Source organism: Tachyglossus aculeatus, unplaced genomic scaffold (assembly GCF_015852505.1).
Source record: "Tachyglossus aculeatus isolate mTacAcu1 unplaced genomic scaffold, mTacAcu1.pri scaffold_108_arrow_ctg1, whole genome shotgun sequence".
NCBI classification, from domain to species: Eukaryota; Metazoa; Chordata; class Mammalia; order Monotremata; family Tachyglossidae; genus Tachyglossus; species Tachyglossus aculeatus.
This window is the reverse complement of record NW_024044845.1, coordinates 1643157-1667340: the sequence shown is the minus strand read 5'-3', so window position 1 is coordinate 1667340 and position 24184 is coordinate 1643157. Positions and strand designations below refer to the sequence as shown.

At 51.9% G+C, this 24184-nt stretch overlaps 1 protein-coding gene across 1 annotated transcript; it reads left to right on the top strand.

The window, feature by feature from the left end:
* The first annotated feature begins 11807 nt into the window (after positions 1-11807).
* Positions 11808-15962, top strand: LOC119922532 (normal mucosa of esophagus-specific gene 1 protein-like). Its single transcript, XM_038742302.1, has 4 exons — positions 11808-11843; positions 13027-13112; positions 14359-14419; positions 15894-15962. The coding sequence occupies exons 1-4, from the start codon at positions 11808-11810 to the stop codon at positions 15960-15962; spliced, it is 252 nt and encodes an 83-aa protein (XP_038598230.1).
* Positions 15963-24184: the final 8222 nt, after the last annotated feature.

The window sequence follows — 24184 nt, the reverse complement described above, 5'->3', positions numbered from 1 at the left end:
TACCTGGGCGGGAAAACAGGGGACCAGGGCTGGGAGGGAAAGGGGACCCTGGGACGGGACAGTGAGTGATCCAAGGGCCTGGAGGTAGAATTAGACTAGGGCCGGGAGGCAGAGGGGGAACAGGGCCAAGAGGAGGGCGGCCAGGGCAGCGAGTCAGAGGGGGACCCCCGAGCTACCCCCAAGGCAGGGGGGTAGCTGGGCCAGGAGACAGGGCGACCAGGGCTGGGAGGCAACCAGCCCGGGGAAGGGCTGGGCTCTGAGACCCAGAGCCAGAACGGAGAGTGACCCAAGGTCCTGAAGGTAGAACGAAACCAGATCCAGGGGCACAGAGGGACTAGGACCGGGAGGCAGAGGGGGACCAACGCAGGGCGGCAGAGATGGAACAGGACCAGGAGGCAAAAGGGTTACCTGGGCCGGGAGATGGGGGACCGGGGCTGGGAGGTAGGGGGGAACCAGCTCCAGGATGGAGAGAAACCCATGGGCCTGGAAGTAGAAGGAGGCAAAGGCCAGAGGCACAGGGGGAAAAGGCCAGGGGGGCAGAGGGGGACCAGGGCCGGGAGACAGAGGGGGACCAAGGCCAGGAGGCAGAGGGGCACCAGGGCCAGGAGGTTAAGAGGTACCTGGTCTGGAAGGCAAAGGGGGACCAGGGTTGAGAACCGGGCGGACAAGGGAAGGGAGGCAGATGGGGATCAGGACCTGGAGGCAGAAAGTCACCAGGTCCAGGAGGCAAGGGGTTCCTGGGCCGGGAGACAGGGGACTAGGGTCGGGAAGCTTGGGTGACCAGGGCTGGGAGGCAGAGGGGGATCAGGGCCAGGAGGCAGAGAGGTACCGGGGCCCGGACAAGGGGGACCCGGGTCAGGAGGAAGAGGGGGACCAGGGCTAGGAGGCAGAGGAGTACCTGTGAGGGGAGACTTGGGGTCCAGGGCCGGGAGACAGGGGGACCTAGGCCGGGAGGTAGAGGGTCCCAGGGCCGGGATGGAGAAAGGGGCCAAGGCTTGGAGATAGAGGGAAACCAGTGCTGGAAGAACAGGGGAACCCATGGCCGGGACGGAGAGAGTCCCATGGCCCATGGCTTGGAGGGAGAGGGGGACCAGGGCAGAGAAGCAGAGGGATACCTGGGCCGGGAGACAGGGGGACCAGGGCCGGAAGCTAGAGGAAGACCAGGGCTGGCAAAACAGGGGGACCAGGGCATGGAGGTAGAGGGGACCAATGGCCGGGACGGAGAGAGACCCAATGGCCTGGAGGTGGTGGGAGACCAAGGCCGGGAGGCCCAAAGGTACCGGGAGATGGGGGATTAGGGTTGGGAGGCTCATTGGTGGGTAGGGAGCGTCTCTATATGTAGCAAATTTGTACTTCCCAAGTGCTTAGTACAGTGCTCTGCACACAGTAAGCGCTCAATAAATACGATTGAATGAATGAATGGGTGACCAGGGCCCGGAGGCAGAGGGGTATCTGGGCCGAGCAGCAGTGTGACAAGGTCTGGGAGGCAGAGGGCAACCAGGACCGGGAGAAAGAGGGGGACCAGGGCCGGTAGACAGGGAGACCAAGGCCGGGAGGCAGAGGGGGACCTGGGCCAGGGGACAGGGGGACCAGGGCTGGGAGGCAGAGGGTACCTGTGCTGGGAGACAGTGGGACTAGGGCTGAGACTCAGAGGGGCCGAGAGGCGGGGCGTGACCAGGTAAGAGAGGCCGAGGCCGGCCTGGGTCGGGAATTTGAGGACCAGTGCCGGTAGACATGGAGACAAGAGCCGGTAGACACGGGGACCAGGGCCGGGAGGTAGAGGGGACCCATGGCCGGAACGGAGACCCAGTGGCCTGGAGGTAGAGGGAGGCCATGACCCGGAGGCTCAAAGGGACCAGGGCCGGGAGGCAGAGGGGGACCTGGTCCTGGAGGTAGAGGAGGACCAGGGCCAGGAGGCAGAGAGGGACCAGGGCCGGTAGACAAGGAGACTGGGACCAGGAGGCAGAAGGGTCCCTGGCCAGGAGACAAGGGGACCAGGGCCGGGAGTCAGAATGGTACCTGTGCCGGGAGACAGGGAGACTAGTGTTGAGCAGCAAGGGGAACCAGGCCCGAGAGGCAGTGCGTGACCAGCAGGGGAACTAGGGCAGGTAGTCAGAGGCTTACGGGCCAGTAGATGGTGGACCTGGGCCGGGAGGTATAGGGGAACCAGCGCCAGGAGGCAGAGGGGTGCCTGGGCCGGGAGGCAAAGTGGGACCAGGGTCGAGGAGCGGCGGGGACAAGGGAGGGGAGACAGAGGTTTATCTGGGCCGAGAGACGGGGGACCAGGGCCGGGACGCGCTTAGTATAGTGCTCTGCACACAATAAGCGCTCAGTAAATACGATTGAATGAATGAAAAGGAGACCAGGGCCCGGAGCCACAGACAGACCTGGGCTGAGAGATAAAGGGGGACCAGGGCAGGGAGGCAGAAGTCGATCAGGGCTGGGCGGCTGAGGGGGACCAGTGCAGAGAAGCAGAAGGAGACCAGGGCCAGGAGGCAGAAGGAGACCACCACAAGAGGCCGAGGGGTTCCTGGGCCCGGAGTTGGGAGACAAGGGTAGGGAGGCCGAGGGGTACCTGGGCCGGGAGGCAAAGGGTGACCAGGACAAAGAAGTGGGGGCGACGAAGACAGGGAGGCGGAGGGGGACCAGGGCCTGGAGGCAGAGAGGGATCAGGGCTAGGATACAGAGGGGTACCCTGGCCGGGAGACAGGAGAACCAGGGTCGAGACGTAGAGGGGCTACAGGGCCGGGAGGCAGATTGGGACCAGGGCGGGTAGGCAGGTGGGGACCAGGGCCAAGAGGCAGAGAGGTATCTAGGCCGGGTGACATGGGACCAGGGTCGGGATATAGAGGAGACTCAGGGCTGGGACGGAGACTCACCCAAGGGCCTGGAGGTAGAAGAAACCAAGGCCGGGAGGCCCTGGGGGACCAGGGCCAGTAGGCACAGAGTGACCAGATCTGGGTGTCAGGGGAGACGAGGGCGGGGTGGCAGGGGCAGACCAAGGCCAGGAGGCCTAGGGGTACCTGAACTGGGAGACAGGGGGACCAGTGCCTGGAGGTAGAGTGGTACCTGGGCCGGGAGGCAGATGGGGACCACGGCGGGTTGGCAGAGGGGCACCATGTCCAGGGGGAAGAAGTTACCTAAGCCAGGAGACAGTGGACCATGCCCAGGAGGCAGAGGGGTACCTGGTTCTTGAGACTAGGGGACCAGGGCCGGGAGGTAGGGGGAACCCAGGGCCTGGAAGCGGAGGGGGGACCAGGACAGGGAGGCAGTGGGAGACCAGGGCCAGGAGGCAGTGGGATGCCTGGACCGGAAGACACGGGATCAGGGCTGGGAGGATGAGGGGGACCAGGTCGCGGAGGCAGAGGGGTTCCTGGGCTGTAAGGCAAAATGGGACCAGGGCCGAGAAGCAGTGAGGGACAAGGGCAGCGAGCCAGAGGGTGACCAGGTCCTGGAGGCAGAGGGGGACCAAGGCCAGGAGGCAGAGGGGTACCTGGGCCGGGAAACGGAGACCACTTCCTGTGGGCAGATTTGTTCCTCTGCTTCCCTGCCCTTGTCCCCCGGCTTCTTGGAACTGAAGGTGAACTAGGGCCGTCGGGCACAGGGGAACCAGAGATGGGAGGCAGAGCTGGACCAGGACAGGTTGGTTGGCAGGGGGGACCAGGGCCAAGAGGAGGGGGTGACCAGGGCAGGGAGGCCGAGGGGGACCAGGACCTGGAGGCTGGTGGTGACCTGGGCCGGGAGGCAGAGGGGGACCTGGGCCGTGAGGCAGAGGCGTACCCGGGCCGGTAGATGGTGCACCGGGGCCGGGAGGTAGACGGCGACCAGGGCCAGGAGGCAGTGGGGTACCTGGGCCGGGACGCAAAGGGGGACCAGGGCCGAGAAGGGTGGGGGACAAGGTCAGGGAGGCAGAGGGGGACAAGCTCCGTTAGACAGGGGACCAGAGACGGGAGGCAGAAGAGTACCTGGGCCGGGAGACAGGGGGCCTGGGGCTGGGAGGCAGAGCGGTACTTGTGCCGGGAGACAGTGGGACTAGGGCTGAGAAGCAGAGGGGAACCAGGGCCAAGAGGCGGGGGGCGACCGGGTCAGAGAGGCAGAGACCGGCCAGGGCCGGGAAGCAGAGGAGAAGTAATCATGATGATGGTATTTATTAAGCCCTTACTGTGTGCCAAGCACCGTACCTAAGCCCTGGGGTAGATACAAGAAAATCAAGTTGGACACAGATCCTGTCCCATTCAGATTCATTCATTCAATCACATTTATTGAGCGCTTACTGTGTGCAGAGCACTGTATTAAGCGTTTGGGAAGTACAAGTTGGGAACATATAGAGACGGTCCCTACCCAACAGTGGGCTCACAGTCTAGAAGGGGAAGACAGAGAACAAAACAAAATATATTAACAAAATAAAATAAATAGAATAAATATGTACAAATAAAATAAATAAATAGAGTAATAAATATGTACAAACATATATACATACATGCAGGTGCTGTGGGGAGGGGAAAGAGGTAAGGCCGGGGGGATGGGGAGGGGGAGGAGGGGAAGAGGAAGGAGAGGGCTCAGTCTGGGAAGGCCTCCTGGAGGAGCTGAGCTCTCAGTAGGGCTTTGAAGGGATCTCAGTCTAAACTGAAGGGAGATCGGAAATTTAATCCCCACTTTCCAGATGAGGAATCTGAGGCACAGAGACGTTACGGGAACGTGAATACCAGCTCTGATTGTACTCTCCCAAGCACTTAGCACAGTGCTCTGCACACAGTAAGTGCTTAGTAAGTACAGTTGCTTAATGAACTTACCAAAGGTCCCACAGCGGGCAGGTGGTGGAGCTGGGATTAGAACCCAGGGCCTCTTACTCCCAGGTCCATGCTCTTTCCCCTAGGCCACACTTTTCCCCGTGCTGCTTACCAATGCTTTTTCTCCTAAGGACTGGGTGTTTGTTCATCTTGTCCAATTTTGAGCATTGCCATTTTTTTCTTAAGATTCAAACATGATCCCATTTTGCTGATGTCAAAAGTTCCACTTGTATATGAGCCAAATGGATTTTACATGACTCAGTGAGACAGTGGGTGACACAGTAAGGGCTCAAAAGCTGTTGACCCTGGTTAACGGCTTGAAGAGTGATTGGTCTCAGTGGGTCTGAAAGCCATACTCTGGGGTGCGGTATTTCAGGAAGCATATAATTATAATAATAACGATGATATTTATTAAGCGCTTACTGTATGTACATTACTGTACAAAGCTCTGGAGTAGAGAAAAGCTAATCAGGTTGAACACAGTCCCTGTCCCACATGGGGCTCACGGTTTTAATTCCAATTTTCCAGCTGAGTGAGAAGTCAAGTGATTTGGCCGAGGTCACCCAGCAGACAAATGGGAGCTGGGATTAGAACCCAGGTCCCCCCGACTCCCGGGCCCGGGCTCTGTCCACTAGACCGTGCCGCTTCCCATTGCAGGATGGCATGTCGGCGGACATAGGTCTTACAGCGATTGCTCTTTCCAAGGGAAGGCTTTCGATTCTGAAACTCTGCACTGAGGAAACCCCCCTGGGGGCGGACGTATCCTTGGAACGTTTGGCAGCACAGACCCACCAGTTCTCCGGAGCCGACCTCAGTAACCTGTGCCTAGAAGTGAGTTCCCACATGGGGGTCAGTTAGCGCAGGGCTCAGAGCAGAGGAAGTGCTGAGGAAATACTGTGAATTGGAGGAGGTGCCAGCGGGAGAGAGGGGGCCAGCCGGGAGAGGATTGAGACAGAGCTCGGTATTCCGGCCTGACTCTGTTCGGATGTTCTGGGAGATCGGAAATTTTCAGTCTGGACATCAGCTCTCCCTGGATTCCATCTACACCCACGACTTCCTGCAGGCAGCCGTCCCAGGTGAACCAGTGGTTTAGGGGGAAGACAGTTTCCCACCCAGCCTCGCCCTTTTTGTTGCCCTTCCCCGACGACATCTCCCCCTGCCCTAGCCAACCCAACGAACCGGAGAATTCATTTTAGGTTTCGGTTATTTTGTTTCAAATTTTCCAAAGGGCTCAGGAAGCCTGAAGGATATTTGGAGGAGAATCCTGTCATTCTAGACTGTACACTCCTTTTGGGCAGGGAATGTGCCTGCTAATTTAGTTGTCTTGGATTCTCCCAAGTGCTCAGTACAGTGCTTTGCACATAGTAAGTGCTCAATAAATAGCATCGATTGATAGCTTAGCACACGTGTTTTTCCGAGGCGAGAGGTCCTTGGGGTGTGTCTCTCATGGAGAGTACACCAGTAGTAACCACTGATTCAATGGTAAATTACCAGGACGATGACATTCATTTATTCATTCAATCATTTATTGAGCGCTTAGTATATGCAAAGCACTGTACTAAACGCTTGGGAGAGAGTAAAAAGACACATTTCCCTACCACCGCCCAAGACTGAGTTCTGAGCATATTATTCTGTTGCTTCTTGCTTGGAGCTGCTTCCATAGACTTATTCCTGAAAGTGGGGTAGAAAGAAGTTCGACCGTCCAACGTGTTCCCTCAAACTAACAGCTTTGCTCGATTCCCTTTAAGGCCGCCTTGCTAGCTCTGCAGGAGAATGGTCTGGAAACCACCCCCGTGAAACAGGAGCACCTCGTGAGATCCCTAGTGACCGTGCGACCGTCGATATGCCAGAAAGACTTGGATTTTTATGAAGGCTTATTTAGAAAACAAGAATTATTCTCTGATTTAGAGAAGCTATAAAGCCCGCCCTTCCATTGTTTGGTCCTGTGGACTGCAACCTCACATTTGGGTGGTTGACCTTTGTGTCCGGGCGATGACCCCAGTGTTGTGGGGCACCGTCCATGCGTTCTTTTATCTGGGAAACAGCAATGTTTGCCTGCTTCTTTATAAAGGACCTTTAATTATCGTTTGACCGAAACATGCCTCTCTTCATTTGAGGAGCCAGAATTCTCAGCCACCATTCAGATAGCAGTAATAATAGTAATGGTATTTGTTAAGGTAATGGCCAGGGAATGTGTCTGTTTTATTGTTTCGTTGAACTCTCCCAAGCTCATAGAATGGTGCCCTGCACACAGTAAACACTCAATAAATATGATTGGTTGATTGGCTTACTTTGTGCAGAGCACTGTGCTAAGCCCTGGGCAAGAGGACACAGGTAGGACTTGGACAGAGACCCTCTCCCAAGGAGGTGCTCCATCTGTGACTCTAGGTCACATCGGGAACAAGTAGGCAAACATTGAAACAGCATCAAGGGCCAGGGACAAATACACAGTGCACAAAATCCAAGTTAAAGACTCTCCCCAGCACTCAGAAGGCTTTTTGGTTTTTTATGAGTTTTGTTAATCGCTTTACTACATGTCAAGTGCATTGTTTTAAGCACTAAGGTAGACACAAGCTAATCAGGTAGGATACAGTCCGTGTCCCACATGGAGTTCATAGTCTTAATCTCCATTTTCCAGATGAGTTGACTGGGGCTCAGTGAAGTGATTTATCCCAGGTCATACAAACAAGGTATCCCAGGTCAGGCAAACAAGTGGCAGAGTCGGAATTAGAACCTGGGGCCTTATGACTCCCGGGCCCGCGCTCTATCCACGGGGCCACACTCCTGCCCTTGGGAGTTGTCCATGCAACAGGCATGGGAATGTAATTCCACCCAGCACATGTTTGGGCCCAAGTCCCCAGTGTCAGCCACCTCTCCTGGTTGAGGGTTTTTGGGGTTTTCTTTTATGGTATTAAGCACTTTTCATTCATTCAATTGTATTTATTGAGTGCTAACTGTGTGCACAGCACTGTACTAAGCACTTGGAAAGCAAAATTCAACAACAGAGACAATCCCTGCACGCAATGGGCTCACAGGGGGGAGACAGATATCAGAATAAGTAAACAGTCATCAATAGCATCAATATAAATAAAGATAATTGCAGATAAATACACAGTAATAAATAGAATTATAAGTATATACATACATATACAAGTGCTGGGGGAACAGAGGAAAGGGGGGCTTAGTCTGGGAAGACCTCCTGGAGGAGGTGAGCTTTGAGTCGGGCTTTGAAAGAGGGAAGTGTGCTAGTTTGGCAGATTTGAGGAGGGAGGGCATTCCAGGCCAGAGGTAGGGCCAGAATCAACGGCGGGACAGGCAAGAACGAGACACAGTGAGAAGGTAAACGGCACCAGAGGAGTGAAGTGTGCGGGCTGGGATGCAGAAGAAGAGAAGGGAGGTGAGGTAGGAGGGGGCGAGGTGATAGAGAGCTTTGAAGCCAATAGGAGTGTTTGCTTGATACGAAGGTTGGTAGGCAACAACACACTATGTACCAGGCACTTTACTAAACGCTGGGGTAGGTCCAAGATGATCAGATCGGACACAGTCCCTGCCCTGCCTTAGCTCACAATCTTCATTTCCATCTTACAGATGAGGTGACTGAGCCAAAGAAAAATGAAGTGACTTGCCCAAGGTCACGCAGCAGAGTGTTGTATTATTAACCATATATATTGAGTGGACACTATATGCAAAGCACTGTGCTAAATGTTTGGGAGAGGACAATAGACCATCAAACACATTCCCTGCCTACAACCGAGCTCACGGTCTATAGGGGGAGACAGACATTAATATAAATAGATGAATAAATTACAGATATGTACATATGTGCCATGGGAACGGGAGATAGGATGAGTGAAGGAGCAAGTATGAGTGGAAAAGAAGGGAGTGGAAGAAAAGGGATCAGTCAGGGAAAGCTTCCTGGAGGAGATGGGCTTTCGATAAAGCTTTGAAGTGGGGGAGAGCAATTATCTGTATGAAAGGAGGAAGGGATTTTCCAGGCCAGAGATAGGTTGTGGGTGAGAGGTCGGCAGCGAGAGAAATGAGATCGAGGTACAGTGAGAAGGTTAGCAACAGAGGAACAAATGTACAAGCTGTGTTGGAGGAGAGTAGCAAGGTGAGGTAGGAGGGGGCTAGGCGATTAAGTGCTTTAAAACCAATGATGACTTTGTGTTTGCTGTGGAGGTAGATGGGCAAGCAATAGAGATTCTAGTGGGGAAACAAGATCTGAATTTCTTTGAAGGAAAATGATTCGGGGAGCAGAATGGAGTATGGACTGGAGTGGGCAGAGGCAGGAGGCAGGGAGGTCAGGAAGGAGGCTGATACAGTAATCTAGGCGGGCTAAGATAAGTGCTTGTATTAATGTTCTAGTTTGGATGGAGAGGAAGGGGTGACGTTTGGCAAAGTTGGGAAGGTAGAACTGACAGGATTTAGTGATGACTTGAATATGTGGGTGGAATGAGAGGGGAGTCAAGGATAATACCAAGGCTATGGGCCTGAGAGACAGGAAGGATGGTGGTGCCGTCGGCAGCGATGGGCAAGTGAGCAGGAGGACGGTTCGTGGGGGAAGAAAAGTTCAGTTTTGACCATATTATATTTGAGGTGACGAGAGGACACCCTTGAAGTAAGGAGGAAATGTAAGACTGCAGAGAAGGAGCGAGATCAGGGCTGGAGTTGTAGATGTGGGTGTCATCAGCATAGAGGTGATAGTTGAAGCTGTGAGAGGGAATCAGTTTTCCAAGGGGGTGTAGATGGAGAAAAGGCAGGGACCCAGAACTGAACCTTGAACACTGAACACCCACAGTTAGGGGATGGGCTCAGAGGAAGAAGTGTGGTGAGAGAGGCCCCCCACTCACACCAGTGGAGCGAATGTCTGTTGGGTTTTGGGGGCCAGGAGAGATGGGGCTTGAGAATGTACCAATGTCAGGCAGGGGGTTGCTCTGTTGAGGAGGCAGGGGGAGGTAGAAACTTCCACTTGGGCTCCTTGGAGTTCAGCCATCAAATGCGCCCAAGGAGGTTTCTGAGAATCAAGTGACAAGCTCCTAAATTTTCCATCTGATGGTTGAGAGTAGAGGGCAGGAGTTGGGGAACTGGCCTGAGTAGAGGGCGGGAGTTGGGGAACTGGCCCAGGCTCGCCTCTCCCCTTAGTACCGTCCAAAGGATGGAGAAGGTTGTGGAAGCCACTGGCAGCTGGGACACTGAGAGGGCTGTGGAGGCCTGAAGTGAATCCCTGTCCGTGGCCGACTTGTCCCGCTCTACCTGTGTGTTGTCTGGTGAGTGACTGATTTGAATCGGTGGGGAAGACCAGTGTTTGTGGGGGGGGGTTGTCTTTGAGGGGACCCATTTTCCTGGGACCAACAGGTGGCCATAGCCCAGCATGGCAGTAACATCCTTAAGGCAGCCATCTGAGGCAGACTTGTTACAGCCTGCCGTGATGGTGGCGGCAGCCCCTCAAGACTCAGCCTAGTGGGAAATGATGCTAATATTTATGGTATTTATAAGAGCTAACACTTTGCCAGGTACTGTTCTATGTGCCAGGGTAGATACAAATTAATCAAGTTGGACACAGTCATTGTTCCCCGGGTGGCTCACAGCCTTAATCCCCATTTTACAGATGAGGGAACCGAGGCCCAGAGAAGTGAAGTGACCTGGCCATGGTCCCTCAGCAGGCAAGTGGCAAAGCCGCGATTAGAACCCAGGTCCTCATAACTCCCAGGCCCATGCTCTACCTACTAAGCCATGTTGCTACTGCCCCTCCCTCCTCTACTCAGGATGCCACACCCTGGGCACACAACTTTCCACAAGCCACCACTTGTGACTTGCTAACCTCAGGTGGCATCTGTTTTTGGGTAGGCACCGTCTCTATATGTTGCCGACTTGTACTTCCCAAGCGCTTAGTACAGTGCTGTGCACACAGTAAGTGCTCAATAAATATGATTGAATGAATGAAGGGCCACCCCTGTTGGGAACACTCATTAATCAATGGCACTCATTCATTCATTCAATCGTATTTATTGAACTCTCATTGTGCGCAGGGCACTGTACAGAGCGCTTTGGAGAGGACAGTAGACAATAGGGCACGGGCTTGGGAATCAGAAGGACATGGGTCCTAATCCCAGGTCTGCTATTTACCTGCTGTGTGACTTTGGGGAAGTCACTTCGCTTCACTGAGCATCAGTTCCCTCATCTGTAAAATGGGGATTCAACACATAGACTGTGTCCAACCTGATTACCTTGTATCTACTTCAGCGCTTAGAACAGTGCCTGACACAAAGTGCTTATAAATGCCATTTTAGCACAAATATAGTAAAGAGAGACTAGAGCTCTAATTCCATCTCTGCCAGTGGCCTGATCTCTGTGACCTTGGACAAGTATTCTTAGTTTCTTCATCTTCTTCCCTATTAATTAATTAGTATAGTTTTAGTTATGGTACCTGTTGAGCATTTACGCTGTTCTAAGCACTGAGGTAGATACAGACCCTCCACCCCCGACCTGCTTGCCCTGCCCTCAGCAGCTCTTTTCAAAGGCCACCCTCCCTCATTTTTTTCCTCCTTAAAGGTATTTTGTTAAGCACTTACAATGTGCCAAGCACTGTTCTAAGAACTGGGGTCGATACATAGTAATCAGGTTGTCCCACTTGGGGCTCACATCTTAATCCCTATTTTACAGATGAGGTCACTGAGGCACAAAGAAGTTAAGTGGCTTGCCCAAGCTCACACAGCAGACAAGTGGCAGAGTTGGGATTAGAACCCTTGGCTTTCTGATTCCCAAGCCCGTGCTCTTTCCACTGTCACGCTGATCTCCTCTTTTCTCCCTCTTTTCCTTCTCCCCTTCTTCCTCTCTCATTGCTCCCTCCTGCTCCTCTCACTCCTCTGCCCATCTCTTTTTCCCTGACCCTCCCTCCCTCCTGCCACTCTCCCTCGATCCAGGGCCCACTCCCCCTGCTCCCCTGGGGGCCGTCTGTCCCAGCCCGTCCTGACCAGACTCTCCCCTGCCTGTCTGCTCCCTCCTAGGCTGGCCATCATGGGCATTTTCCAAATCCTGATGAAGAAGAAAGAGGTCGGCAGTCTTCCCCTCCCTCGGCCCCTTCCCCACTTCCCCCTGCCCCCGTCCGTTCCTTCGACTGGGCTGTGGGGGGGGGGAGATCTCACCTCCATTTCCCTTATCTCCTCCCTCCTACTCACCCAAACCCCACTATCCCTATTTTCTCCCCACTTCCTTTGCCTCCCGGCTACCCCCACCTCCCTCTTCCCAAATCTCTCCCCTGAAACTACCTTAACCTTCTTTCCTCTCGTCCTTCTCTGCTCATCCTCTGCTCCCTGCTACACCTACCTCCGTCCCGCACCCCTTTCTCCCCCAGTCTCTTTCCGCTGCTACCTCTTCCCTTCCCTCTTCCTCCCGCTTCTTCCCCCATTTCCTCCCCATCTCCACCCATCTCCTCCCTCCACCTACGTCTCCCCAAACTCCTCACCCATGTCCTCTTACCATCTCCTCCCCTGCTAACCGTACCTCCTTTCCCCCACTTCCCCCTTCCCATTTTCTCCCCCCACTTTCCCCCATTTCCTCCTCTTCTACCCCTACCTTTTTCCAACTTTTTTATTCAATCAATCAATCGTATTTATTGAGCGCTTACTCTCTGCAGAGCACTGTACTAAGCGCTTGGGAAGTACAAGTCGGCAACACATAGAGACAGTCCCTACCCAACAGCGAGCTCACAGTCTAGAAGTCTATTCCCCTACCTCCTCCCCATCTCCTTCCCCCACCTCCTTCCCCCCATCTCCTCCCCCTGCTACCCTAACCCCTTCCTCTACATCCTTTTCCCATCTCCTCCTCTGCTACTCCTACCTACTTCTCCCTACTTTTTCCTCCCTATCCCCTCCCCCCGGCTATACCTATTTCCTCCCGCCACTTACTCCTTCTCTTCTTCTACCCCCACTGTCCCCCATTTTTCTCATTGGCTACTCTTACCTCCTTTCTTCCCACTTCTTTCTTCCCTCATCTCCTCCCATCTCCTCTTCCCACCTCCTTCTCCCACAATCTATTCCCCTCTCTATTACTCCCTCCTCCCCAATCTCCTCCCTGTTACCCCTATCTCCCCACCTCCAACCCCTGTTGCTTTTTTTCCTCAATCTCCTCCGTCCTGCCACCCTTCCCCCTCCCCAACCCAGCTCTTCCGGGGTCAAGGCCACCTGACCTTTGACCCCGGCACCTGCCCGCCATCTGTGCCTTGGCTGCTCCCCAGCTCATCCCGCTGGCCACCATCGTCACCATCGCCGGGTTGGGAGCCATCTGCGTGTCCGTGTACTCTCTCTTCAAGACGGCCGTCATGTGAGTAGCAGGCCCCAGGACCTGTCCGGAAGTCAATCCATCAATCGATCAGTCGGTGGCATTTATTGAGCACTCACTGGGTAAAGAGCACTGCACTAGTGCTCGGGAGACTACAGTAGAACAATGTAATGGACACACTCCCTACCCGCGGTGAATTTACAGTCTAGACAGGGAGGCAGAAAAGTATGAGAAGTGACACAGTGTAGGGATAGAAACCTAAGTGCTTTGGAATAGGGATGGGGTGAGTATCAGTAGCTTAAGGGGCATCCATACAGCAACTACTCTCCCTGCCTTCAAAGTCTTATTGGAGGCACATCTCTACCAGGAGGCCTTCCCCAACTAAGCCCTCCTCTTCTCCCACTCCCTTCTGCATCTCCCTGACCTGCCCCTTTATTCATCACCCAATCCCCACAACTAGCTCCACAGCATGCAGGTGCATATCTGTAATTTATTTCTAATTAATGTCTGTCTCTCCCTCTAGACTGTAAGCTTGTTTTGTAGGGAGGGAACGCGTCTGCTAATTCTTTCGTACTGGGCTCTCCCACGCACTTAGTACAGTGTTCTGCATACAGTAAGAGCTCAATAAATACCGCTGATTGATTGATTGATTCAGTTCCTGTTCAGGGCTGCTGGGGTTTGGTGGGGTTGAAGGAGAGTACAACATAATTAAATCAATCAATGGTAAGATCAATCACTTAATGAGCACTTGCTGTGTGCAGAGCACTGTACTGTTTGGGATTACAACAAAACAAAACAGTCAATCAATCGATGGTATTTATCAAGCACTTACCGTATGCAGAGAACTGCACCAAGTGTTTGGGAGAGTACAATAAATAGAATCGGTAGGCACGGTCCCTGCCCACACCGGGCTTGCAGTCTAGAGACGAGCTAACAAGCAATGCTATCGATTGGGTTCTCTCTGTGAGCAGAGCACTGCATTAAGTGCTTTCGCGAGTACAATATAACAGATTTGGTAGACACGGTTTCTGTCCACAACAAGCTTAGAGTCTAGACACGAGTTTACAATCGATGGTACTTACTGATCTCTTACTGTGTGCAGAGCACTGCACTAAGCGCTTGGGCGAGTACAATGTAACAGAGTTGATAGACACGTTCCCTGCCCCCAGTGAGCTTCCAGTCTGGTGGGGGGGGGGGGGCACCGGATGGGAAGCTCAGAAATGTCATTTTCAGGGGGACACTACAACTGCTTAGCGTCTTTCCTAACAGATGCCATCTTGGGCTTCAGCTTCAACAGGTCCAAAAATACAGAGCCATGGGAGAACGTGGATCCTAACCAGCCTAAAAAGGTAGCGGGCCCACCTCCGTCCCTTCTTCTTAAGGGCCCCTCCGGACCCCCACTGAACAATAGCAGGCTCCTTGACCTGATGACCTTGGTCCTGAGCCCAATCCTCTCAGAGGGGCAGCTGCCTGCAACCTCCCTGCCCTGCCCTGCCCTGCCCTCTGGGCCCCGGGATGAGGGGCATTGGTGCCACTTCTCGGTGTGTGGGTGGGGAAGGGAGGAAGCACAGGGGCATTTGGGCAGAGTGGGCCGGTCGACTTGGGAGAGCAGGTGGACCAGAAAGGCCATTTCCTGGATCTCTATGATCCCAGTCTGACCCAGGGATGAAGAGGGACACTGTGGGAGTGAAACAACCATTTTGTTTTTGTTTTTTATGGTATTTGTAAAGCACTCACTATGGGCCAGGCACTGTACTAAGCATTGGAGTAGATACAAGCTAATAATAATACGCTTACTATGTGTCAGGCACTGTTCTAAACATTAGTATAGATACAACCTAATCTGGTTGGACACATCCATGTCCCACGTGGGGCTAACAGTCTTAATTCCTATTTTACAGATGAGAGAACCGAGGCACAGAGAAGCAAATGGACTTTTTAATGTTATTTGTTAAGTGTTTATTCTGTGCCAGGAACTGTACAAAGTGCTGGGGTAGATACAAGCTAATCTGGTTGGACACAGTCCCTGTCCCACATGGGGCTCACAGTCTTAGTCCCTATTTTACAAATGAGGGAACTGAGGCACAGAGAGGTGAAGTAACTTTTCCTAATGGAATTTGTTAAGCATTTACTATGTGCCAGGCACTTGTTCTAAGCACTGGGGTAGGTAGAAGGTATTCTGCTTGGACACAGTCCCAGTCCCACATGGGGTTCACGGTCATGGGGTTCACGGTCTTAATCACTATTTTACAGATGAAGTAACTGAGTCCCAGAGAAGTGAAGTGACTTGCCCAAGGTCACCAAGCAGACAAGTGGTAGAGCCAGGATCAGAACCCATTACCTTCTGATCCCCAGGCCCATGCTCTGTCCACTACGCCATGCTGTCGCAGTCCCTGTCCTACATAGAGCAGAGAACTATTTTCTGGGTGAAAATCAAGGGAAATCACTTTCTATTCATTAATCAATCAGCAATATTTCCCAAGCACCTACTGTCTGCAGAATAGTATACAAAATACCCGGGAGAGGACAATAATGTTAATAAATACCATTCCTGCCCTCAGTCAGTCAATCAGATCGTGTTTGTTGCACACTTACTTTGTGCAGAGCACTGTACTAAGCACCTGGGAGAGTACAACATAACAATATAACAGAAACGTTCCCTGCCCACAGTGAGCTTGCCGTCTAGCAGGGAAGACAGAGATTAATAGAAATAAATAAGTTACAAATATGGACATAAGGAGCTTAGGAAGCTTAGGATCTAGCAGAATGTATTCTCCAGGTTTGCGGTTCCTGGAACACAGGTTTTGTCTCCCTGCTCTGCAGTTACTCTCGATTAACCAACAGTGGAAACCCATAGAGGAACTGCAGAAGGTGAGAAGGCTGACCAAGTGACCAAGTGACCGAGCCACCAGCCCCCACCCCCCGGGAATCCAGAGGAAGCACCTCTGCGCAAATTCACCTTCCGAACCAGCACACGGAGATACTTCCTCTGCATTCTCGGGGTCATCCCCCAATCTGGGGGCCTTCTTGGACCGAGGTCTCCTGCCCCACAGAGGGACCACCTTGCAGTCTGGCGACCGGACCCGTGGCATCTGACGCAAACCCAGCACTCCCAGTTTGGCGTCCACGGTCTTCTCTGGAAAGAAGACCTGCTTCAGCCTTCCTTGAGTGGAAATGGGTTTGCATCTACTGCTTTGTGAGGTAGATTGAATAAAGTCCGTTCCCCCCCCCAAATAAAGGCAAAATGCATGCTTCCTCATTCAGACAATTTTAGCTCATCCAAAGGAAACACATTCTGATAAAAAGAAGCACTCACAATTCACAGTTAGGGAACTTGGAATATCAGAATTCATTCATTCATTCAGTCAGTCGTATTTATTGAGCACCTACTGTGTACAGAGCACTGTAGTAGGTGTTTGAGAGAGTACAGTAGGATACAAAATAGACATATTCCCAGCCCACAACAAGTTTACAGTCTAGAGGACCTGGGTTCTAATCCCAGCTCCCCCATTTGAGATTTGTGGTAAGCAGCATGGCTCAGTGGAAAGAGCTCGGGCTTGGGAGTCATTCAATCATTCAATCGTATTTATTGAGCACTTACTGTGTACACAGCACTGTAATAACCGCTTGGGAAGTACACGTTGGCAACATATAGAGACGGTCCCTACCCAGCAGCGGGCTCACAGTCTAAAAGACATGGGTTCTAATCCCAGCTCCGCGACATGTCTGCTGTGTGACCTTGGGTAAGTCACTTAACTTCTCTCAGCCTCAGTTACCTCATCTGTAAAATGGGGATTAAGACTGTGAGCTTGACATGGGACAATCTGATCACCTTGTATCCCCCCAGTGCTTAGAACAGTGCTTTGCATATAGTAAGCGCTTAACACATGCCATTATTATTATTATTATCATTATTATTATTATCATTATTATGGGACTTGTTAATCCGTTAGTATGTGCCAAACACTGTTCTCTGCACTGGGGTAGGTATATGTTCATCAGGTTGTACACAGTCCTTGTCCCACATGGGACTCATTGTCTAAGTAGGAGGGAGTAGGATTAACATCCCCATTGTACAGATGGGGTAGCCGAGGGACTTGTCCAAGGTCACACAGCAGACAAATTCCAGAACAGGGATTAGAACCCAGGTCCTCTGACTTCCAGGCCTGTGTTCTTTCTACTAAGCCAAGCTGTTTCTTTGCCTACTGTGTGACGTTAGGCAGGTCACTTCACTTCTCTGGGCTTTAGTTCCCTCATCTGTAAAATGAGGATTAAAATTAACAGCCCCTGCGGGACATGGCCTGGGCTGTGTCCACCCTGATTACCTTGAATCTACCCAAGCACTTCCCCTCTCTCGGTCATACCTGGAGGGTTTCTAGCACTCTACCAGTCTCGGCTATGGGAGAGAGAGTCAAGAGGCCTACCCATTCCATTCCTAGCTTGGGCAGTGGCTAGAGAGTGGAAGACAATCTGCTACAAGTCAAAACTCACCCATGCTGGGCATCAGCGGAATGGGAGAGAGTCGAGGGCGGAAACTCCAGTTTACTAGGCAGAAGGCGGCAATGGTAAACCTCTTCTGTATTTTTAACAAGAAAAATCTCTGGATACACTACCAGAACGATTGCAGATGGAGAGCCGGGGTTTTTTGGGAGAGATGGGTCTGTGGTGTAGCTATGGGTTGGTAATGGCTCGACGACATAAGACAAGACCCAAGCCCTTAGAAAAATGCATGGCACCTAGTAGACACTTAACAAATAATGTAAGAAAAAGGAAAAAACAAGATCAGGTGAGAAGGCTCATGAGTCATATCTGAAGCTTGACCTTACCATAGGGATTGTCTCTGGTGCCAGTTTGTACTTCCCAAGTGCTTAGTACAGTGCTGTGCACACAGTAAGTGTTCAATGAATATGACTGAAGGAATGAAGGAATGAGCCATTCCCTCCCATCGTCTGCCCAGAGAAGGATCTCCAAGGAAAATATTCCAGGCCTTTCAAAAGACATAAACGAATTCCATATTCCCAAAAGAGAATTTCGTGTATTTATGCATTACTATTATCATTATTATTATTATCCTTCACAAGACAGGTATACCTACCAACTGTATTATGTTCCCCCAGGTCAATGCTTTGCATAGCGAAAGCAGTCAGTAAATACCATTATTGATCCCCTCTGGACTGTAAGCTCGTTTTGTCAGGGAGCACGTCTGCTAGTTCAGTTGTACCATACTCTCCCAAGCACTTAGTGCACATAGTAAGCGCTCAGAAAATACGGTTCATTGATTGGTTGAAGTGGTTTTATGGTCTCGCTATATTCATTCATCCGATTGTATTTATTGAGCATTTACTGTGTGCAGCGCACTGTACTAAGCACTTGGGAGAGTACAATATAACAGACACGTTCCCTGCTCAGAATGAGCTTACAGTTTAGAGGGGGAGACAGACGTTAATATAAATAAATAAAGAAAGAAAGAAAGAAAGAAAGAAAGAAAGAAAGAAAGAAAGAAATGATAGATATGGACACACCCCTGCTGCAACCCAGCCCACATATTTGGTTCCTCTGGTGCTGACCTTCTCACTGTGCCTCGGTCTCATCTAGCTCGCCGCTGACCTCACGCCCACATCCTGCCTTTGGCCCCTTACCCCCTCGCTCCTCATGTCAGGCAGATCTCCTCCAAGAGGCCTCCTCTGACTGGGCCCTCCTCTCCTCTTCTCTCACCCTCTTCTGCGCCGCTCTTGCTTGCTCCTTCATTCATCCCCCCCTCATCCCCACAGCATGTATGTTGATGTCTTGCACGTGGAAGCAGTATGGCTCAGTGGAAGGAGTCCGGGATTTGGAGTCAGAGGTTATGGGTTCAAATCCCGGCTCTGCCACTTGTCAGCTGAGTGACTTTGGGCAAGACACTTCACTTCTCTGGTCCTCGGTTACCACATCTGTAAAATGGGGATGAAGACTGTTAGCCCCACGTCGGACAACCTGATCAGCTTGTAACCTCCCAAGTGCTTAGAACAGTGCATTGCACATAGTAAGCGCTTAATAAATGCAATTATCATTATAACTGTGTGCCTATATATAATACATATATAAAATGTATATCCATAATTTATGTATTTATATTAATATCTGTTTCCCCCATTAGACTGTGAGCGCATTGTGGGCAGGAATGTGTCTGTTTGCCGTTGTCGTGTACTCTCACAGTGCTTAGTACTGTGCTTTGCACAAAGAAAGCGCTCAATAAATATGATTGAATGAATGAATGAAAGTACTACGTGGCTGGGAGAGAGGATGAAGAAAAGGGAGCAAGTCAGGGCGATGAAGAAGGGAAATGGTGAAGAGAAAGTAGGGCTTATCAGGGAAAGACTCTTGGAGGAGATTCATTGATTCATTCAATTTTAATTCATTCATTCCATTGTAAAACCTGACCCCTGACCCTCACCCTGCCTGATTGATGGACAGCTGCTGCTCAAGGTTCCAGAACCCTGATCCCTGCCCCCTTAATGATAACAATAATGATTATGGTATTTGTTAAGTGCTTACTAAGTACCAAGCACTTTTTAATGGCATTTATTAAGCGCTTACTATATGCAAAGGACTGTTCTAAGCGCTGGGGAGGTTACAAGGTGATCAGATTGTCCCACGTGGGGCTCACAGTCTTAATCCCCATTTTACAGGTAAGGTAACTGAGGCACAGAGAAGTTAAGCCACGCTGCTTCTCTAAGCACTGTTCACTGTTCACTCTTCTAAACACCGGGGTGGGTAGAAAAATGCAATCAGGTTGGGCACAGTCCTATCCCACTTGGGGCTCCCAATCTCAATCCCATTTAACAGATGAAGTAATTGAGACACTGATAAGTGAAGTGACTTGCACAAAGTCACACAGCAGATAAGTGGCAGAGCCGGGATTAGAACCCACAACCGCCAACTCCCAAGCCCGTGCTGTTTCCACTAGACCCTCCCCTTGCCTGCTTGACAGACGGCTGCTGCTGTAAGCTGTCCCCTTGCCCTAACTACACTTACAGGGCTCTGGGGAACCACCTGGAGGAAGCCAGTGAAAATGTGGAAGTTCATTCATTCAATTGTATTTATTGAGTGCTTACTGTGTGCAGAGCACTGTACTAAGTACCTGGGAAAGTACAATAAAGCAATAAAGAGAGACAATCCCTGCTCACAACGAGCTCGCAGTCTAGAGGTGGGGAGGCAGACATCAAAACAAGTAAACAGACATCAGTATAAATAAATAAAATTACAAATATGTACACAAGTGCTGTGGGGCAGGGAGTAGGGGAAAAGCAAAGGGAGTAAGTCAGGGTGACGTGGAAGGGAATGGGAGATGAGAAAAAGTGGGGCTTAGTCTGAGAAGGCCTCTTAGAGGAGATGTGCCTTCAGTAAGACTTTGAAGATGGGGAGAGTAATTGTCTGGCGGGTTTGAGAAAGGAGGGAGTTCCAGGCCCTGGGTCAGGGGTCGGCGGCGAGACAGGCGAGATCGAGGCATGGTGAGAAGGTTAGCATCAGAGGAGTGAAGAGTGCGGGCTGGGTTGTAGAAGGAGAGAGGTGCGATGTGTTAGGAGGGAGCAAGGTGATGGAGTGCTTTAAAGCTCATGCTGAGGAGTTTTTGCTCGATATGGAGGTGGATAGGTAACCACTGGAGATATTTGAGAAGGGGGTGACATACCCTAAACGTTTCTGTAGAAAGATAATATGGGCAGCGGAGTGAAGTATGGATTGGAGTGGGGGAATAGAAGGAGGATATGAGATCAGAAAGGAGGCTGATGAAATAATCTAGGTAGGATAGAGTGAGTGACTGTACTAACTTGGTAGCAGTTTGGATGGAGAAGAGAGGGTGGATTGTAGCGATGTAAAGAGGAGACCGACAGGATTTGGTGACGGATTGGATATGTGGATTGAGTAAGAGAGAGGGGTCAAGGATAATGTTGAGATTCTGGGCTTGTGAAGGAAGGATGGTGGTGCCGTCTACAGTGATGGGAAAGTCCAGGAGAGGACAAGGTTTGGGTGGGGAGATAAGGAGCTCTGTTCTAGACATGTTAAGTTTGAGGTGATGGGAGGACATTCGAGGTAGTGATATCTTGAAGACAGGGGCAGATGCGAGCCTGGAGAGAGGGAGAGAGATCAGGGAGGAGATGCAGATTTTGATATCATCTGCATAGAGATGGTAGTTGAAGCCATGGAAGTGAATGAGTTCTCCAGTGAAATGAGTGTATTTGGAGAATAGAAGGGGACCCAGAACTGAACCCTGATGAACTCCCGCGGTTAGGGAGTGGGAGGGAGAGGAGGAGCTCACGAAAAAGACTGAGAATGAACGGCCAGAGAGATCAATCAATCAATCAATCGTATTTATTGAGCGATTACTGTGTTCAGAGCACCGTACTAAGCGCTTGGGAAGTACAAGTTAAGAGATAAGAGGAGAAGCAGGAGAGAAGTTGCAGTGGTCTCACTGATCGGCAGGCAAACTGAGCACAAGGTCCATGTCACTGCCATTCCCATTCCTCACCTTCCCCTTCCCCTCTCTCACCCAGCTTTTTCCCTCCCTCTCCCCCACCAAGATCACTTCCCCTCACCCCCTACCAAGGATCCCTCTGTACCAGCGCCAGACCTCCACTCCTCCCTCCTGGCCCCCTCCCTCCCCTTCTACCCCCGCACCCATCCCAGTTCTCCTTTCCAATCGCCACCCCTCTTCCCACTCTCCCCGCCTAGGCCCCCGCCATCTTATCCCAATCCAAACCCTCCCCACCCCTCGCACCCTTCCCCCTCCCTCCCCTCCCTCGACAGCTGCTGCCAAGTGTGGCCTCTGCAACCCCCGCTCCGTTTTAAGTAAGATCCCTTTCATCCTGGACCTATTCCTTTCCAGCTCTCTACTCCTCCTCGCCCTAACTGAAACATGGCTGTCTCCAGATGACACGGTCTCTTCTGCTGCTCTCTCCAGTGCAGGCCTCCTCTGAAAAGGAGAAGGTGTCGGTTTCCTTCTCACCCCCCAATGTCGCTTTCGCACTATCCCTCCTCCCCCTTCCCTTTCCTTCCCTTCCTTTGAAGCCCACATTATTCGCCTCTACCACCCCCTCCAGATTCTTGTAGCCGTCATCTACCGCCCTTCCGGCCCCACTTCCAACTAATTTAACGACTTTGACCCCTTCCTCACTTTCCTTCTCTCCTTCTCCATGCCTACTATGATCCTCGGAGACTTCAACATCCACATGGATATCCCTGACGACTCCTCTGCCGCCCGCCTTCTATCTCTCCTTAACGATGCCAACCTCTTCCTGCACCCCACCTCACCCACTCACCAACTTGGTCATACCCTCGACCCCATCATCTCGTATCGCTGCACTGTGTCCACACTCACCAACTCTGAAATCCCGCTCTCTGATCATAATCTTCTCACCCGCCTCCTCACTCACACTCCTTTCCCCTGTAAATCCATATTACTCCCTCACAGAGATCTCCACTCTCTTGACCCCAACCATCTTTCGGAGCGCCTCACACCCCACCTCGCCGCCCTCTCCTCTCTACCCAGTCTTGATGATCAGATTACTACTCTCAACTCTACCCTTTCTACTCAGCTAGAATCACTCGCTCCCCTTTCCCTTCGCCGCTCTCGCACCACTAACCCACAGCCCTGGATCACTGCCACTGTCCGCCCCCTTCGCTCTTATGCTCGAGCTGCCGAACGCTGCTGGCGAAAGTCTAAACACCATGCCAACCTCGTGCACTTCAAGCTTATCCTTTCCTGTCTTAACTCAGCCCCCTCTTCTGCCAGACAAAACTATTTCTCCTCCCTTATTGACACCCATGCCCATCACCCCCGCCAGCTCTTCCATACATTCAACTCCCTTCTCAGGCCCCCGGTTCCTCCCCCTCCTCCTTCCCTCACCCCCAACGATCTGGCTTCCTACTTCATTAACAAAATTAAATCCATCAGATCCGACCTCCCCAAAGTCACTTCCCCCCCTTCTCCAAACCCCGGCTCTCTACACTCTCTGCTACTCTCCCATCCTTCCCAGCAGTATCCTCAGAGGAACTCTCCTCCCTCCTCTCAAGTGCTACTCCGGCCACCTGTGCTTCTGACCCCACTCCCTCTCATCTCATGAAATCTCTCGCTCCATCCCTTCTCCCCTCCTTAACTTCCATCTTCAACTGCTCACTCTCCACTGGTTCCTTCCCCTCTGCCTTCAAACATGCCCATGTCTCTCCCATCCTAAAAAAACCCTCTCTTGACCCCACCTCACCTTCTAGTTATCGCCCCATATCCCTCCTACCATTCCTTTCCAAACTCCTTGAACGAGTTGTCTACACGCGCTGCCTAGAATTCCTCAACAACAACTCTCTCCTCGATCCCCTCCAGTCTGGCTTCCGTCCCCTACATTCCACGGAAACTGCCCACCAATGACCTCCTGCTTGCCAAATCCAACGGCTCATACTCTGCCCTAATCCTCCTCGACCTCTCAGCTGCCTTTGACACTGTGGACCACCCCCTTCTCCTCAACACGCTATCTGACCTTGGCTTCACAGATTCCGTCCTCTCCTGGTTCTCCTCTTATCTCTCCGGTCGTTCATTCTCAGTATCTTTTGCAGGCTCCTCCTCCCCCTCCCATCCTCTTACTGTGGGGTTCCCCAAGGTTCAGTGCTTGGTTCCCTGCTGTTCTCGATCTACACGCACTCCCTTGGTGACCTCATTCGCTCCCACGGCTTCAACTATCATCTCTACGCTGATGACACCCAGATCTACATCTCTGCCCCTGCTCTCTCCCCCTCTTTCCAGGCTTGCATCTCCTCCTGCCTTCAGGACATCTCCATCTGGATGTCTGCCCCCAACCTAAAACTCAACATGTCCAAGACTGAACTTCATGCTTTCCCTCCTAAACCCTGCCCTCTCCCTGACTTTCCCATCTCTGTTGACGGCACTACAATCCTTCCCGTCTCACAAGCCCGCAACCTTGGTGTCATCCTCGACTCCGCTCTCTCATTCACCCCTCACATCCAAGCCGTCACCCAAACCTGCCGGTTTCAGCTCCGCAACATTGCCAAGATCCGCCCTTTCCTCTCCATCCATACCGCTACCCTGCTCATTCAAGCTCTCATCCTATCCCGTCTGGACTACTGCA

Bases quoted from the DNA above. Each gene is read 5' to 3' on its own strand.
- LOC119922532 (XM_038742302.1), top strand. From the start codon at position 11,808: ATGGGCATTTTCCAAATCCTGATGAAGAAGAAAGAG. The intron at 11,844-13,026 runs GTCGGCAGTCTT...GCTGCTCCCCAG, and splicing joins TCCTGATGAAGAAGAAAGAG to CTCATCCCGCTGGCCACCAT. The intron at 13,113-14,358 runs GTGAGTAGCAGG...CTTGGGCTTCAG, and splicing joins CTCTTCAAGACGGCCGTCAT to CTTCAACAGGTCCAAAAATA.